Below are 16247 nucleotides of genomic sequence, written 5' to 3' on the forward strand. Positions count from 1 at the left end.
TGGTGACAAGGATGTCTTTACCTCTTGGTACAGGAGGCTACCTTTACACATGGGAGATTTAGTGCCTGCTTTCAGGGGGACAGAGGATAGGCTGTCATGTAAGTAACTTTTATTTAAAATATTCAATATGCTGACATGGCACATTTTGGGGCAGCCTGCCTTGGCCGCTACAGTCTCCAAGCTTATCTATGTTCTGCTATGTTGTACTCGGGGAGAGAGCTTTATCGGTGGCTGAGGCCTTACAGGTGTTCTCACGGATTCTCTAAGAAGCATTCACTGGCTGTGCTGGTCTCTGACACAGTCTGATTTCTCCTGGAGAAATGGAGTCTTTTTATATCTCAAGTCTCTAGTGCAACCTCTGGCACAGAGTAGATCCTCAATCAATATTTGTGGAATTGAAATTCAATTGCTCACATAGGCTTGACTTAGTGCACAACATCTCAGCTAGGTTCTTGGGGCCATTTGAAGATCATGTCTGACTTTTATTTGGAAAACCACTGGGTTCTCAATTTTGATTTTGATCTTATGATATCAAATATCCACAAATGAAAAAGTGGCTTTGTTTTCAGACACAGGGAAGCCTGAAGGGGGTGAGATTCTGTATCTAATCTTAATAAAAAGGGACATGAAGAGACCATGCAGATACAAGGTTGTTTCTGGGAAGCAAGGGTGGTGATTTTTTTCTCCTCTATTTCCAGATGGGTTTAGGACACTCAGTTGTCCTTCCTGAACTGTTCTATTGTTCTTGATGGTTTCTAGTCCCGAAATCTGCAAAACCATATTTTTCACAGGTAATTATTGAATGAAGTCAGCTTTGTCTTTACAACCTAATCCATTGTACCTTATTCTCACTCATATATGAGTTTGACAAATGTGAAACAGAAAAATATCAGGACTCAGGGGAAGTGTAGAACTGCATGGTGGGAGAATGAGAGCCTTCTTTCCTGAACTTGGGACTAACTGGCAAGAGATGCCTTCATGGACAGGGCTGTTTCTGCAGCCCCAAGTAGGATGAGTCACATGAAGACCATGTCTGTATCTGTGCATTTTTCCCTTGCAAGTTTCCTCTCCTGAACAGCTGGGCTTCATTGTTGAATCTGATTGTTTTGCTTATAACATGTTACCTGGTGAGAATCAGTATATTTTCAAGCTTTGATGTTTTTAGGAAATTATCTTTATTTTCAATCGTTGATCTAGACATGCCAATGGATATTTAGGCCACATTTTGAGCTCACAAGGTGTTTGTTTGTTTTCCAAATCTCACATGTATACACAAAACAACACAATTTTAAGGGTTTGCTTAAAAGAACAGAACATAAGAAATACAGTGAGACACAAGCTCATAACCAAATTCAAATCAGTGAGCGGATCTGATTCAACAAGAGAAAAGATTACAAAACAAGTCTGTGTTTTGTAGGAAGCACTATCTGAAGACAGTGTCACTGGACACGCTCCAAATGCCTTTGTGAGAAGCCTTAAGCAGGTGGAAAGAGAGCTGGATTTTTACTCAGCCTGGAGTAGTTCGGGTAGGTTAGGGCTTCATGAACAAGTTTCTGCATACTCACGGGTTCTGTTAAAGGAAAAGCAGGCTTTGACAATCAGACCTGGCAGTGATATATATTCTCTCTCTCTTAAATTGATCTGAACTCTGTGTTTTGCTTACTAAAAATAGCCCTTTGATTCCTTTCTTCTCAAGTAATGACAGAATTAAACTTGGTAAGTCAACTATTGGTGGTCCATGGACCAGGAGGAGAATATAAAGATAAAATCCATGCTTGATCCAACAGCTGTGTCTTAACTAGCAATGAACTCCTCTATCGAAAGGGAGCCACTACTAGGCAGGAAAAAAAAAAAAGTTTTCACATTCTCTTTCTTTCTTTCTTTCTTTTTTTTTTTTTCTTTTTTTGCCAGAAAGCAAGGAACTCAAGAAAACTCCAGAAAGAAGGAGAAAAATGCATCTAGTTTATGCATCGTGTCTTCTTCTACTTCAAATTTAAATTATACTAGTAGCTGCATCATAATCGATATCCGGTGGTTTTCTCTGTGAGCTCTTCTTCAAGACCTAATTGTAAAATAGGCTTCTGTCCTATGAACTTGGAACTACTAAAAATGCCTCCAACCTTACTTATTTAAGTTACAATATAAATATAATTTAAACAAAGTCCATTTCTTAAACCCAAGACAGAGGTCCCATTCGCTCGAATAGCATCTTCTCTTTTCTCCACTGTACCATCCTTGACAATTGCTTTTCTTCATTTGATCTCAGGTACGTTAAACACAGACCACTCAAAAGCTCTCTCTGCACCATCAGACCAAAGTAAGAGAGATTCAGAAGCAGGAATACATTCAACATTTTCTCTTTTGAGGCCTTACCCAGCTGAGAGCTCCAGAGGATGAAAGCAATAAAGAATCCTGTGTCAGTTCATAGCTATTACAGAGAAAAAAAAGTTAGTGTTGAGATTTCACAACTTCTCTCTTACCCATATCAACAATTTCAACTTCTCATCTATCCATTTCGTGAGGTTTTTCACACTTTCTTTAGTACCATCTGACAATCTCTCCTACTTTAATGAAAATATAACCAACTTTCCAAAACGTCCCCTAAACCTTCACTCGGCAAGCCTCAGTGTCTCTACAGAAACTTAGTACAAACCATTTAGTTTCCAACATTTCATTTGTATGTTAGGAGGGGAGAAAACCCACAAGAGTTGCAAGTAGGAAACGAGAGTTAGCTGTCAGTTTGTCAGCTTGCGAAACAGCTCGATAGTGGCAGAAATGATCATATTATCATTCTCCCACTACAACATTATTTAAGGTAAGAAGAAAGGGACATGCCAATTTTCATGTAACATTATTTAAGCTAGAACTTTGAAAGAAAAGGTTGAATGCACAGAGCTCAGTCACCAGAGAAGGATGCAGTAACAAACTGATTTTCCGACCAAGAGTCTGTCGAAAAAAATGACCAACGAGATTCCAAGGTGACTCTGTTAGCTAGAACTGTAATGAATCACGATGACCTGCCAGGAAGGTAAATTCGGTCGCAAAACTGAAATGTTTTCTTGATTTCAATAATGTTAACTTCAGCTAGATATTTGAGTAGTTGTTCACACGAAATTAAGGAAAAAGAAAAATCCAGTTACTGTTAACGCCAAAGAAATGCACGCCAACCATAAACCAAAGGTGCTTTGGTACTGTAGCCATAACAAACAAAGTGTGGTGGGAAAGCAGGGAGTTCCCTGATGGTTAGATGACAGGGTCATAGAAGGTTTGTGAGACCTGCCGTGTCTCCTGCGAGGTTGACACATCGCCACGGTCCAAGACAAGAGTCACATAAACACGAGCTTATCAGCTGGCTTGTTAAAACAGTGTGCAACATCGCTGTGTTGAAAAGTGACTTCAGGCTTGTTGAAAGGTCCCATTAATCTGAGGAAACGATGCTTGGTGCCATAGATAAAACACTATGGTCTCAAGCGGAATGCGTGTGAAGTTTCCAGAATATTTCCTCAAAGACTTTAGTCAGTTTTGGTTTGTGACCTTAGCTGGAAAGCACAAAGATGGGCATGGGAAGGCAGTTCAGAAGGACATCTGTGAGGATTTAAGTCGGGCAGCTTTCAGAAGATGAAAGATGTTTAAAGTTAAGGCCTTTATCTGCAAACAATAGTATATTAATAAACTCTATACCAGATTTACAAACGCATTCTCTTGTATGAAAACTAACAGTATTCTGTTCACAGTGCCATTATTGATACAGGTAGCAATCCCATAATACTCATGTATTTTGGCATGGGAATCAGTAGCGCTTGGTATTTACAGAAAATGTACACGTGTGCATATAAACATATCATGGAATCTGAGTTGTAGATAAAAGACAGATCGGCTAATGGTGCAAAGGAATGAACTGTACAGCACCTTCCCCTCGGATCGGATAGGAAACGTGGTTTTTTAAATTGAACAGATGCCAAATCTCTGACCCCAAGTGGCATCAAGTCAGTAACAAAACAATGAACCCCCTGTTCAAGATTGGGTACATTGAGTAATCCTAGTCCAAAGTTTTAGATCCATTGTCTAGTGCATAAAATATAAAAGTTAAAAAGATTTATTATTATTTTTATAATAATAATTATTATTAAAATAGAAGGTCCTTTCTCTCACGTTCTCGTTTGTGCTCTGGCACTTAAGACCCATCTCCTTGGAGGTCCGAGTATGCTGGTGTTTTTGTCATGCAGATCAGCAGTCAGATGGCAAACGCTAAAAAAAAAAAACCCCAAAACAAACAAAAAACTGCTCTGGACTCAGCCACCGTCGCCTGTCACAGTGTGACCCGGGGCCCGAGGAGGACATGGCAGGAGCACCTCTTTCTGACTCCCCAGTCTTCTCCTGGAGGGGCGAACCTGACCCCCTCATCCCCCCCCCCCGAGACTCGGCGCCCACGTTCCTGAATGGAGTTGCTTATTTCGGCAGCGAATGCTGAGGTGACGGATGGCTTCTGTACACTTGGAAAAAGGAGAAGAGGCAGGTGAGTGGGAGGAGGGTGGCCTTGCAAAAAGCCCAAGACGGATCCCAGCACGTGGCTGGCCTGGTGGCCAAGAGCTGCCACCCTCTCAGGAGGCCTCTGCTCCAGGAGGTTCTCCTCTCTGTGCGGAGCGGGGGCGGACTGGCTGGGACTACGGGGCGTCGCCTTTGGTCCCAGTGGGCACGTCGCTGTCAGTCCCCTGGCCCGCGTGCTCCGCGCCGCCGCTCCTGTGGGGCGTGGGCAGCAGGCTCTTCCACTGGGCTTTGTTGTGGGACAGGTGGCGTAGCATGTTCTCCGACAGGGCGCTGGGGCCTGTGAAACGGGCCCACTCCCGGAAGAGTGGCTCCACGATGTAGCTCATGAAACCTAGAACGGGCAAGGCCAAGCTCAGCACCGCGAAGGCGGCACGACACCCACCCCACCGCATCCTCCCTCCCAGACCCCGCTGGGCTCCCTCCAGAGGCAAAAGCAGGTATGTTCCCTAAACTTAGGTTTGGGAGCACCTGGTGTGTCACCCCGGGCTTGTTGCTTAACCCCTCGAGCCTCAGTTTCCTCATTTGTAAAAAGGAGCTAGGAAGAGGACCAAACCCATAGGTTTCTTAGGACCAGGAAATGACTTCACACAGGTGAAATGCGCAGAAGGCTCCCGGCACGTAGTAAACCCTCCATACCTTTGGTTGTTATTTGCGGAGGGAGAAAGACATCGGAACAGGAAGGTAGGAAAAAGTCTGTGTTGGAGCTGAGGAGGGGGTGCGGGAGAGGAGGAAAGGGGGAATGAGATCAGGAAGGGGCATATGGTTGCCGTAGATCCATGGGGGAATTCGTGTGTTTCACGCTGTAGGATATTTCTTCAAGAGTATTGATTTACAGCTTTATCTTACTCTCAGTTATGTTAAGCAACTAAACGGAGCTTCGCTCATTTTTGATAGGGATTTTTACCTGTATAAAATCCCTACGTTGATGACCAGATAAGAATGGTTGATATTCGGTATGTCTGTTCTCTTAATTTCAATGTCAGGGTCTTTCCATATTAAATATGATTTATTAAAGCCAAGACGACTTTTAGTCTAGGCTGGACTGACTGGAATCATCACCAACTTGGACATAGTTAGGTTTTACTGAAATGTAGGTGTGGGGAGAAAGTGTTTTTTAGCATAACGAATTTTCCACTGACAATGTATGTTTATGAGGCTGTGAATTACAAGGCTTGATTGGATTATCTTTTTATTGAACAAACAGCAGATGCTTGGCCTTTGAGGGTGCTACAGAGATGGAAAAAGAATGGAGGCATGCAAAGTGTTATTTCACATTTCTGCATTATCTCATTGTATGTGAAATATGATTTAAGTAGTATGAGATCATTTTAGATCACCCAAACCTGACTGAGGAGGAAATTTAAGCCAGTGATAAGGTTATAGGGAGTCACAAGTAAGGATTCCCTTGAATTTTCTTGTTTACTATTCCTGAATTTTCTTCACTTCCTTCATAACCTCCATATCTAATTTCTAATATCCTTCACCGTACGAGAGATTTGATATTAGAAAGATGGCTTACAAAATGATATTATTTTCAGGTTTAAAGTGTAAATATTTATCAGGTGTACGTTCATATCAAAAAGCTACAAATCCAACATTGAAAAATCTGGTACTTGAAAATCAACTCATTTTCTTCCTGGTGTTCTTGGGGAATTATCCCCCATATATCTACTTGCCCGATATAAAGAGCGTTCATAGTAGATTAGGCAAGCCAATTTTGAAGTCTGAGTAGACACCAGGAGGTACTTTTTCAAGTGAAAGTGACTTCCGCACGATCACATTTGGGAAACTGTTCCATCCCTTCCCAGTGCATTATGCCAAGCTCTCTCGTCTAAGCGAGGGACTGCCTGCCTGGATTGTGTCCTCCTAGAAGGCTGGGAGGGGGAGAGGGAGGCATGGTGGCCTCAGAGCAAACAGGGAATAAAGGCAAGCCTCTTTCTCTTCCTCCTTCGATAGCTTTCGCCAATTAGAGATTCATTTGATCTAATATCTTCTTTCTAAAATGCAGAATTCAGTGGAGAGAGGGAAAGGGATTTTAAATCCCACTTCCACTTGGGCGAATATGAATGACTTAAACAGAAAATCAGATCCAAACCTGAGATGGCACGTGGGGAAATTCTCACTGTGGATTGGGACAGGAAAAAAGGGGACAGTTACAGTCCCGGGGGAATCAGGGCAGAGGACATAGCTGCCTTACTTAGGACCCACTGGCAAAATCCTCGTTTGGGAGCATGAAACCTGCAGCTCCCATCAATCAGACTTTATATCCAGATTTTTGTAGTTTAGCTTGATCTATGCCTTCATACACACACCTCCCAACCCTGACCCTACAGAGCCCGGGAATGGGGAACAGAGATTAAGAAAGATTTATGTACGAAAGGTTGTTTTATCATCACCTTTTCTTTCTCTTTCTCTTTATTGGTGTGCTTCTGCAGCCTCACCAAGCCTTTCCTAGTCACTCAATCCCCACCCCATTTTAAAAACAGGTATCTATGGTAACCACATTTTCCTATGCTGAAAACCAGGACATATGATCTGACAAAATAAGTGTGTTCTCATGACAACAACAGGGTAGAATCTCTAAAATCAGGTCTGTCTTGCAAATCCAGGTTGTGTGCTTAACAATTCACATTGTTAAGCACACAACCTGGATTTGTAAAGACATTTCACAAAATGTCTTTAGCAGAGCCTGGTAAATTTCTTTGTAGCCAGAGCCTTAACATTTGTGGGGGGGGGGGGCACAGGGTTGGGATTTTGGTCAGGGTCTATTCCTTTTAAGTCGCATCTGCAGAACCTCCATAACTAAGGGAACCTGGAGTGGAGACTGGCTCCAGGGAGACCAAGGCTGAATTTCTGTTGATGTTGCTCCCTTCTCTGCACTGCCCCCCAGGGATTCTGTAGCTATGTCATCACCCTGAATTCTTCCTGGTTTGTGGTTTTTTTTGTTTGTTTGTTTGTTTTTCGTTTTCTTTTTGTTTTATAACACTCCCATGTTTTCCTCTTTTGGGTGGAAGAATCAGTTTAATCTTAAAAACAACACAACAATACTAAGGGCAATTTGGAAAAAAAAATGGATCACCAATAATCCCATAATTTTAACATACCTATTTTAATATTTACATCCGTCATTCAGATCTTTGTAACTAGGTTAATTTTGTTCCTATTCCCAGAGGATGACTTTATGACTCTTTTGTGGATGAGATTTGACTCATAGTGACTATAAGCATATTATTATTTGGCTAACTTGCTCTGGTTTTCTTAATTTTCAGTTTAATTTTTTCCGATGCCCCGTTCCCTCCCAGTAGAGGCTTTAAGCCTTGATCCTTGCAGAGGGCTGCAGCTCTGTGAAGGCATTAAGCTCTCTGACGTCTGTGGGTACATGTCAAGGCTCTAGTTTATGACTAAAGGAGTTCAAGTTCTGAGTTTGGCTTTAATTGGAAGGAACTGCAAGGATATGAGGACTTGCTTTAAGTATAGATGAAATTGGAAAAGTATTTTAAGAACTGATGGAAATTCATATTGGATCAAAAATATTTCCTATGTGCCTGAAATTTCCACCATTTGATTTGTTTCATAGTTTTATGTAATATAAAGTAATTATTATGTTAGGTGCATTAGCATCACAGTTGAACAGTTTACTGCAATCAATACTTGAGAATAAGACTGAAAATAAGTTTTGAAGTGCAAAGTAGAGAAGTAGGGGACCCAGAGCTAGAAGCAATAACATGGTTTGCCGAGCACGCGCCTTCGGATCTTGTTGGGGATGAAAGGTACTGGGGTAGACTGGAAGGGTCCTCAAGGTTCATTCTGCCGACTTCCCACTCTTCAAGTCCTAAACAGTGTGAACTAATCTGTATCTCAGCAGCAAATAGTTGGTTCTTAAGACTTTCCTTCTACTCAGTTTGGTTTTGATTTGATTCTGAACTACAAAGTTAATACAGGCTAGTTAAGGGTCTGTGACAAAGAATTTACTCCATTTTTCTTAGTTTTTTAGTTGGTAATTACCCAGTAGATCAGTCATGGTTAGACTGTTTATTTGGACTTAGCCATTCATTAAACCTCAAGTTTGGATCTTTCAAAGGCTGTGTGTAGATGTTTTTTCTTCGTGACTCTAGCAGAGCTGCCAAAAGTACTTATTTAAAATTAAAACTGAAAAAAAAATTAAAACTGAATTAAACTCACCAATTTGTATACTAGGGATTGAATCTTTCTGTTGATTACAAAGCGGACTGATTTCCAGCTCAAATTTCTGTTCAAGGTCTCCTAAGAAGAAAGAAGAAGAAATACTGGTAATCTAGAATATGTAAAAATGTGTGTTGTTAGCTTTAGTGATCTAGTTCAAAGAAGTTATTGTGGGAATTACCGTTTGCTGCCTATTACCATTAGGAACTCTCTAGCACCCACTTGCTCTGGTAGCTTCTGTGAAAATTTTAAGATATCAGAGTGTCAATGACCATTTACAATAGGCTTGTTGTAAATGAGTATGCTCTGGGGCTAGAATAAACCTTTCACCAAGATCTGTAAAAACAAGGATACAAGTAATGAGCAATTTCCTACATGAAATGGAAGTTCTGGCTTAAGTTACAGTTAAAGTGAATAGATTTTGTGCTCCCCCTGCCTTTCACCCTGCCTGAGCCTCGTCTGATTTCCTCTGAACCAGGAATAGTGAATAGGCAGGAAATGGGAGTGAGGGACTAGAAAATCTCACTCGAGGAACATCTCTGTCTGTAGCTACAATATTGAGCAGAAACAAAGGTTATCTATCACCTTTAATCCGACTTAGTGTCACCTAGTGTAACTAAAGTTTAAAAAAAAGTATAAGTCAGAAAAATATTTTTTTAATGCCTTTGTCAGCTAGAAAGCCAAAGGCCAAGTGTACCATCTAAAGATTCATCAGAATACTTTATCAGTCTTTTAGGGGGTGAAAGATTATGGGTCAACTTTGCACTGGGAAAAAGAGTCTGGTTAATCAGTAGAGAAGCTGTTCCTTAGAAACATTAGCTGCGTTCACAGAGGAGATCTAAATACAACATTAATATCATGCCTCATGTGTGTCAGGCACTATTCTAAACATTTTACATATGTCAATTAATTTCATCCTCTTAACAACTTCATTATAGTACCCATTTTACAGATGAAGAAACTGAGAGGAAGGGAAGTATTTTGACTCAAGTTGCCACACTACTAATAAATGGGGGACCCTAGTTCCAACCTAAAAGTCCAGCTCCAAAGTATCTGCACTTAACAGCTGAGCTAGGGTCTCAGAGATGCCACACCTCTGTCATTTGTTTTAAGCCTTGTAACCATGAGTCCTGTGGTCCCTTGGGGCCTGGCTATTCTCAAGACCGAGGTAAGGAAATCAGTCTGGATTAACTTGAGGAATCCGGGGAAGCCAGATGATAATAGCTTTCTGAGGACAGGGCATGATATCATTTAATATTAAAATGACTTTTACTCCTTACCTCCATAATTCTATTCATCATGATTTTTCAGTCAGCTTGACACTTTGGAGGAATTGTCTTTGATTTCTCCCTTCCCTTCACCCTCCATATTGAGGCATCAAATCCTATTTATTCCTCTCTCAGAATATCTTTTTTTCCCCTATTCACACTCTGCCTGTCTCTATTCTGGCTTACTAATAACTCACTTTTAGTGTTTGCTTCTTGGTTGGTTTTCTTCCTTCAATATTTCTTCTACTTCAATTATATAAGTTGCCTCCATTGCACTTTCTAAGATGACTCTCATTGTCATGTTCTCTACTTGAGCCTGGTTGGCGTACAAATCCCCAAGTCCCCATATTCTTGCTTTCTACGAGTCCAGATTGCTATATGAAGCAGGTCCCCGTTTCAGTGCATTTGTCCATGTCTACACCTGCCTAGCCAGAGCCGCAGCATCCAACAGACTTTCTGCAATGATGGAAATATCCTCTGCACTGCCCACTGTAGTGGCTTTTTGCAGTATGATCAATGAAACCAAGGAACTAACATGTAAATTTAATTATTTTAAATTTAACTAGTCACATATGCTGCATGGCTCTCCTACTGGAAAATGCAGGACACTAACTACACATCCTCCAACACATCCAATTCAGATTCTTTGTCCTCAGCACCAGTCTTCTCCTGTGACCTCAACCATGAGATGCCATCCAGTTAAATCATTTATTCATTCAGCACAGAATTCTAAAGCACTGTACATTTCAGACTCTTTGTTAATCAGTATAGAGAACAGAGAGGAAAGTTGCATCATTTGGCTACTCCAGGAAATTTACTGCCTACTACTACTGCCTACACTTTATACTATCTTGAGGTTCTGAATCTTTAACTCTACTTCTTTGTATCCTTCACGACCCCTTTGGGGGGCTTTGTACATAGAGGAGTTAATAGTTGTGCTAGGGTTTAACAAGGCTGGAAGCAGATGTTCAATAAAAACTTTTGGGAATCTTGGTTGATGGAGATGACATCAGCCGGTGGTTACAACAGGACAGAGATTCTACTTCCCTAAAACATGGAGAGGAAGGAGTTGAATGATGTTCAGAATCTTAATTTCTGTTCTCAGAATTTAATGCTATTTTCCTAATTCATGGGATGTCATCTTCTTTCCCTGCTAAGTCCTCAACCTTGATTTTAGAGGCTTTTCTTTGCTCAGCATCATGAACCATTAAAGATACTTGGGCTAAGACTATGAGCTGTCTGTGGAAACCCAAATCCTTCCAGGAGACACGCCATAGCAAAGTGAATGGAAGCTCACCTTTTGTGGTCAGGGTTACACATGTTCTAGATTGTTCTATCTTGTAACATTGCATGTGCATATATTGTTAAGGGCAACAATGGGTTTTGGTAAAGAGATCTTATGGATTCTTTTCCTTGGTTGGTCCCATTTACTACATGTAGTTAATAACTCTAACTCCCCAGCTCCGTGGGCCTTACTATCTGTCCAAGTGACATGGCCCCCTGCCTCAAGTCGCTTGCTCATCATTCAAATAAGAGGTAAAATAAGCAAAGGAAGGGGTTAAATGGCAATCAGTGCCATCTGGAGTACACGACTGAGTCAAAACCAAGAGGGACAGAGTAGAATCTCTTTTCTGCCCCATCATTTGATTTCCAAGCATGAGGATCTTAGTCCTTCTCTCATGTTTCAGTATTTTCTATATCACAGAGTAAAGAAGATACTTGTCTTATCTAAGTCTCCTGTTCCAATTTTGTCATATTTCCTTTTGTTTTCTCTCAGTGGAGATTTTATATCATAGGCCATAAGAACTGATTTTTTGACTTCTAGCCACTCACACTCAACTGAAGTGAAGTCACACAGAGTTGTGGGCACTCCATGAGCGCTTTTCCTCTGAGCGAAAGAGATGGTGAGCAGAGACTTCTGGCCCCATGTGAACCCTGTCCCATCTGCTTTGTCTTCTGTCTTTGGGACCATCTCGATGTCACTGACACATCTTTCGATGAAAGCTTCTCCAAAAGGCTCACTGTTGCTGCTTGACCTCCCCACGGAGCTGGTATGTGGGACACTTCAGGCTTTATTTGTTCTCAGCCTCTCAAACCTGATCCTGTCTCTAACATCAGGGCACTGTTGTGCCTGAACAAACATCCTGAGCACGGAAACCAGGCCTGAAGAAACAAGGCTATGTTTAAAGGCCGATATCCCACCCAGCGTCAAGATCCTGTTCGCTCATTCATAGCCTTATTTCTGAATGAGGTTAATCTCTCAAAAATTATACCGAACTTGGGGCCATTTCTTTTCTCACTGAGTATGTTTGAGAGGATGAGCTCAGTTCTTGGTCAGCTGTGCTCTGTTTCATTATTAACTCTATTTAAGAAAGCTGGGGGAAGGAAAACAGGAATCCAAGTCCCATCTGAGTGGAAAACATTGACCCCAAATGGCATTTAGCCTTTAGGTTGTGCTAAGCTCATTAGAATGAAGGTCAGAGCAAAAATCAATCTGTCCCTCACATTCTTATATCCACAGAGGAAAGCCATTAAAAAGATTACATATACATACATATAAATACACACACACATTTATTTCCCACTTCCTCTCATTTTTATTATCCCTCTTTACTACCTGTTTTCACAGTAAGACAGTGTTATTTATGTTTAAATTATTTCCAAAAAAGGGCTGAATGGTTCGCAGGAGAGTCAAAGAGAAAGGCTAGGATAATAAGAGTTGATGAAAGAACAAATGTCATGGTAGATTAGCCATTTCTTGTTTGATGAGGCTAAATGCCCAACAGGAACAGGGACCATGAAAAACTCAGCTGTGGGATCACTACTAACCTTGCCTGTAGAATTCTTCACAGACCCTTTCACTCCATTGCTTGCTCATCTCCCAGATTCTACAAGGATTGCAAATGTCAGCACACTTCAAGGCAATCTGAGAGACAACAGGGTGGGAGAGAAGGTTAGAGGCTGATCTTTCCACAGCCAACGTGCCCTAAGCCCGAGGGGCTGTCCCACCGGCCAGGGGGCCTCATGGTCCCCAGCCTGTATTTACAGAGTGCCTCTTCAGGAAACAGCAGGTATTCACCACCACACAAAACCTTCATTCAGAATCCCCACTTTATAGCTTTGAGAAGGAGAGAAGAGCCACGGTCCAAGGACAAGAGCTTCCTGGAGGAGGCCTGGGGTGGGCAGGCCAAGGAAAGCGGGTGGCCTGGCTCCTTCCATTGCCCCACCCCTCGCGAGTGGGGAAGCCGCAGGGGCCCCAGCCAGGCTCCGGTGAGATCATTTGGCCCTCATCCTCACAGTGGCCGCACTGACAGACGCCGTGGATCACTTCACTTCTGTGTGGGCTCTCGTGCCTGTGTCTGTGGATAACAAGCGAGCCCCGACTTGCTTATCCAGCCAGGGAGCTAAGGTCTATCAAACCTTGGAGCGTGTTGTGTCTCAAGCTAATTCCTTTTTTTTTTTTTTTTAAGATTTTATTTATTTATTTGACAGACAGAGGTCACAAGTAGGCGGAAAGGCAGGCAGAGAGAGAGAGAGGAGGAAGTTGGCTCCCTGATGAGCAGAGAGCCCTGACGTGGGGCTTGATCCCAGTACTCTGGGATCATGACCTGAGCCAAAGGCAGAGGCTTTAACCTGCTGAGCCACCCAGGTGCCCCAACCCAAGCTAATCCAAAGCTTACCTCACGTTGGTCTGGATCTGGGATGCCAGCTCTTGTCAATAATGCTGACTCTAAGAGGGTTACCTTGAATTCTCAGGAAAGTCCATTCTCTCCCTTAACCACCGACGGCTAAGTTGGACCCCCGCTAGTGTGTTCTGGCCACCAGCAAAGTCTGTTTGTTTTGACCCAGTTCCTTGGCATCACAGAATCGCTGGCAATGCTGGCATGTGGGAATGCTCTGATCATATTAAAGTTACAAATTTGATTGTTTCCTTATTTCCCCGTTGTCGGGGACGCCAGGCCATGCTGGAACTGGTGAGGGGCAGAAGTGTCCTCCAGGATCTGCCCTTTAGGAATTCATTGGCCGCAGCAAGCCTTGCTTTTGAAATGCAAGTGTGCCAGCCAATTCTTTCAGCTACTCCCAACTTGGCTGGGAATTTTGAACACCCGATACCTTGATCTTTGTGGCACTCAGGGACTACAAGATGGGTTTGGAAAGTAAAGAAGGAAAGAAACCTAGTTCTACAGCTGGGAGGAAGGCATTTCCTAGGAAGGAACAGCCACAGAGAGCAGCAGGAAAGCATGGAACAAAACCACTGCCCAGTTCAGTCTGCTCTGTGCAGCTGCATTTCCCTGGGTAAAGCTGGTCTATCTAGATGAATCCAGGGTCCATCCGTTCAGCCTTTTGTGCCAAAAGGAAGGAAGCAAGACAAGAGAAAATACAGGAAAAGGCTCTGGTTTGGATACCAGCTCAGACCTGCCCTCATGGGGTCCACCGGTCCTCTCGTTCTCATGTTCCAAATGGCTCCTTGCCGTGAAAGGAAGCAGAAAGGGTCGCCCTGACACAATTCAGTTCATTCACTTAAGACTAGTTTGTGAGCCTATGAATTTAGGAATAAAAGGAAGTACAGCAGGGTTTGATGAAACGGGTTTTACATGAAGGAAGGTTACTTGGGTTTCAATTTTGTTCATACTACAGATAATATAACCTGGTTTTGTGTTATAGAAACAGTGTTTCTAAGTTGCACAGCTATCACAGGGGCCGCTTTTACACCAAGCCACAAAACGTGGTAGGTTCTTACCATGTATGGTTGCCCCACAGGGCTACTTTGTGGACACTACGGGGTAAGGAAAAGTGAGGGCTTATCAACTTGATGACATGAAACCCAGATTTTGCTTACTTGGAAAACACTTAAAAATTTCATGGGTCTCAGAGCTTTTCATAAAGTCGGTCACCGCTCTAACTGATCCCATGGGGGACACGCCTTCTCACCGGTGCTAAAGTGATTGATCATGTCACGAAGCATTTTTACCCGCAAGGAAGGCAGTGGCTTACTTCGTGGTGGCTGTTGCTTACCTGAAGCATAAAGTGTCTGTCGTGTACATCCTCCAGTCTTAAGTCTTTATTGTGGAGGTGAGTTTTCAGTCTGGTCAGAAATTCATTCTGCCTGTTGATGTCTGTGGCCAAGATCAAGGAGCCCAGCTGCTGTTCAATATCCTGTCTGCATCCGCGAAAGGGAAAGAGAAAACACACACACAGAGCAAATCCTTTGGAGGAGGGTGATCGGTTCTGCCCCCAGCAGGTGGCTTGGACTCTCATTGGTGCCTTTGATTCTGTTCGTTACCCAGAGTCCAGTCCCTCTGAGCCCAGGGGGACTCTCTGGACCCCCGGTCACTTCTGTCTTTGGGCCGGAGGTGCTAGTAACTGCACAGTGAATAGTGATGGTAGTTTATACATTCCCATGGTAACCATGGGTCTAAAGACGGAAAATTGGTTAGAAATGCATGCTTTATGTGGGACATAAAAAACTGGATAGCATCGCAAGAGTTTGGGTTATGCTTTTAAAGAGTGGAGACCAACTCAAACATTCAGCTTTGCATGGAGAGAGAAAGGGCATGAGGAGAGTAATAATAAGGAAGACAATAACAGTGACTGATCTGATGGTATGAGAGATACACCAATGGAACAAAAGAGGCTAGGAAAGATACTGGGACTTAAAAAACGAATCATGGGTAATTAAGACACCATTAAAAAATCAGTAGGCAAGCGATATAGTAGTTGACAAACGGTAGAGGGAAAATGAGATATTTTGGAAAAACAAGCAAATCAGAGCTTTAGCTCACACATAGAAGGAAATCAACAGAAGCAAAGATCCATAACTGTTTTTTAAAATTCATCTTCAAAAATTCAGTATACTTAGGTTTGTCTATAACATCTGTGTATAGCAGTCTTTATGAAGCTGATGATCGCTTACGTTTGAAACTATTCTTTACTCCTCCGCTTCCCCCCACCCCTCCATGTCTTAGGTTTACGGTGTCATACTTTATATCCCTTTATTTTATAGGGTGCTTAGAGCACACAGAGTTGAATGCTTAGGTATGAAATAAATATCTGTCATCCCCAGCCAGGCGGAGAGCAGGAACGTACAAGCAATAGCATATATGGTCTGACCCTTGCACCTGTCCCCAAACCCCTTTTCTTACTATGGTATAACATTTAGTCTTCCTACAAAAGCAATCTATAATGCGGCATCCCACAGAGACAAAACAAACATGGCGTTTTTATCTGGGATCCATAGGGATGAGTAGA

General features: G+C 42.5%; 1 protein-coding gene across 2 annotated transcripts in view; it reads right to left on the reverse strand.

The window, feature by feature from the left end:
- Positions 1-1158: 1158 nt before the first annotated feature.
- Positions 1159-16247, reverse strand: part of PDE7B (phosphodiesterase 7B) — a 314255-nt gene continuing 299166 nt past the window's right edge. For both annotated transcript variants that reach the window (XM_082731015.1, XM_082731014.1), the window contains 4 exons: positions 15015-15159; positions 12828-12924; positions 8731-8811; positions 1159-4879 (listed from right to left, as the gene is read on the reverse strand). In XM_082731015.1, the coding sequence (XP_082587141.1) occupies positions 4665-4879; positions 8731-8811; positions 12828-12924; positions 15015-15159 (538 nt within the window). In that variant the 3' untranslated portion in view covers positions 1159-4664. The remainder of the gene's footprint in view (positions 4880-8730; positions 8812-12827; positions 12925-15014; positions 15160-16247) is intronic.

The sequence above is a fragment of the Mustela nivalis genome (assembly GCF_964662115.1).
Source record: "Mustela nivalis genome assembly, chromosome: 5".
In the NCBI taxonomy this organism is placed as follows: Eukaryota; Metazoa; Chordata; class Mammalia; order Carnivora; family Mustelidae; genus Mustela; species Mustela nivalis.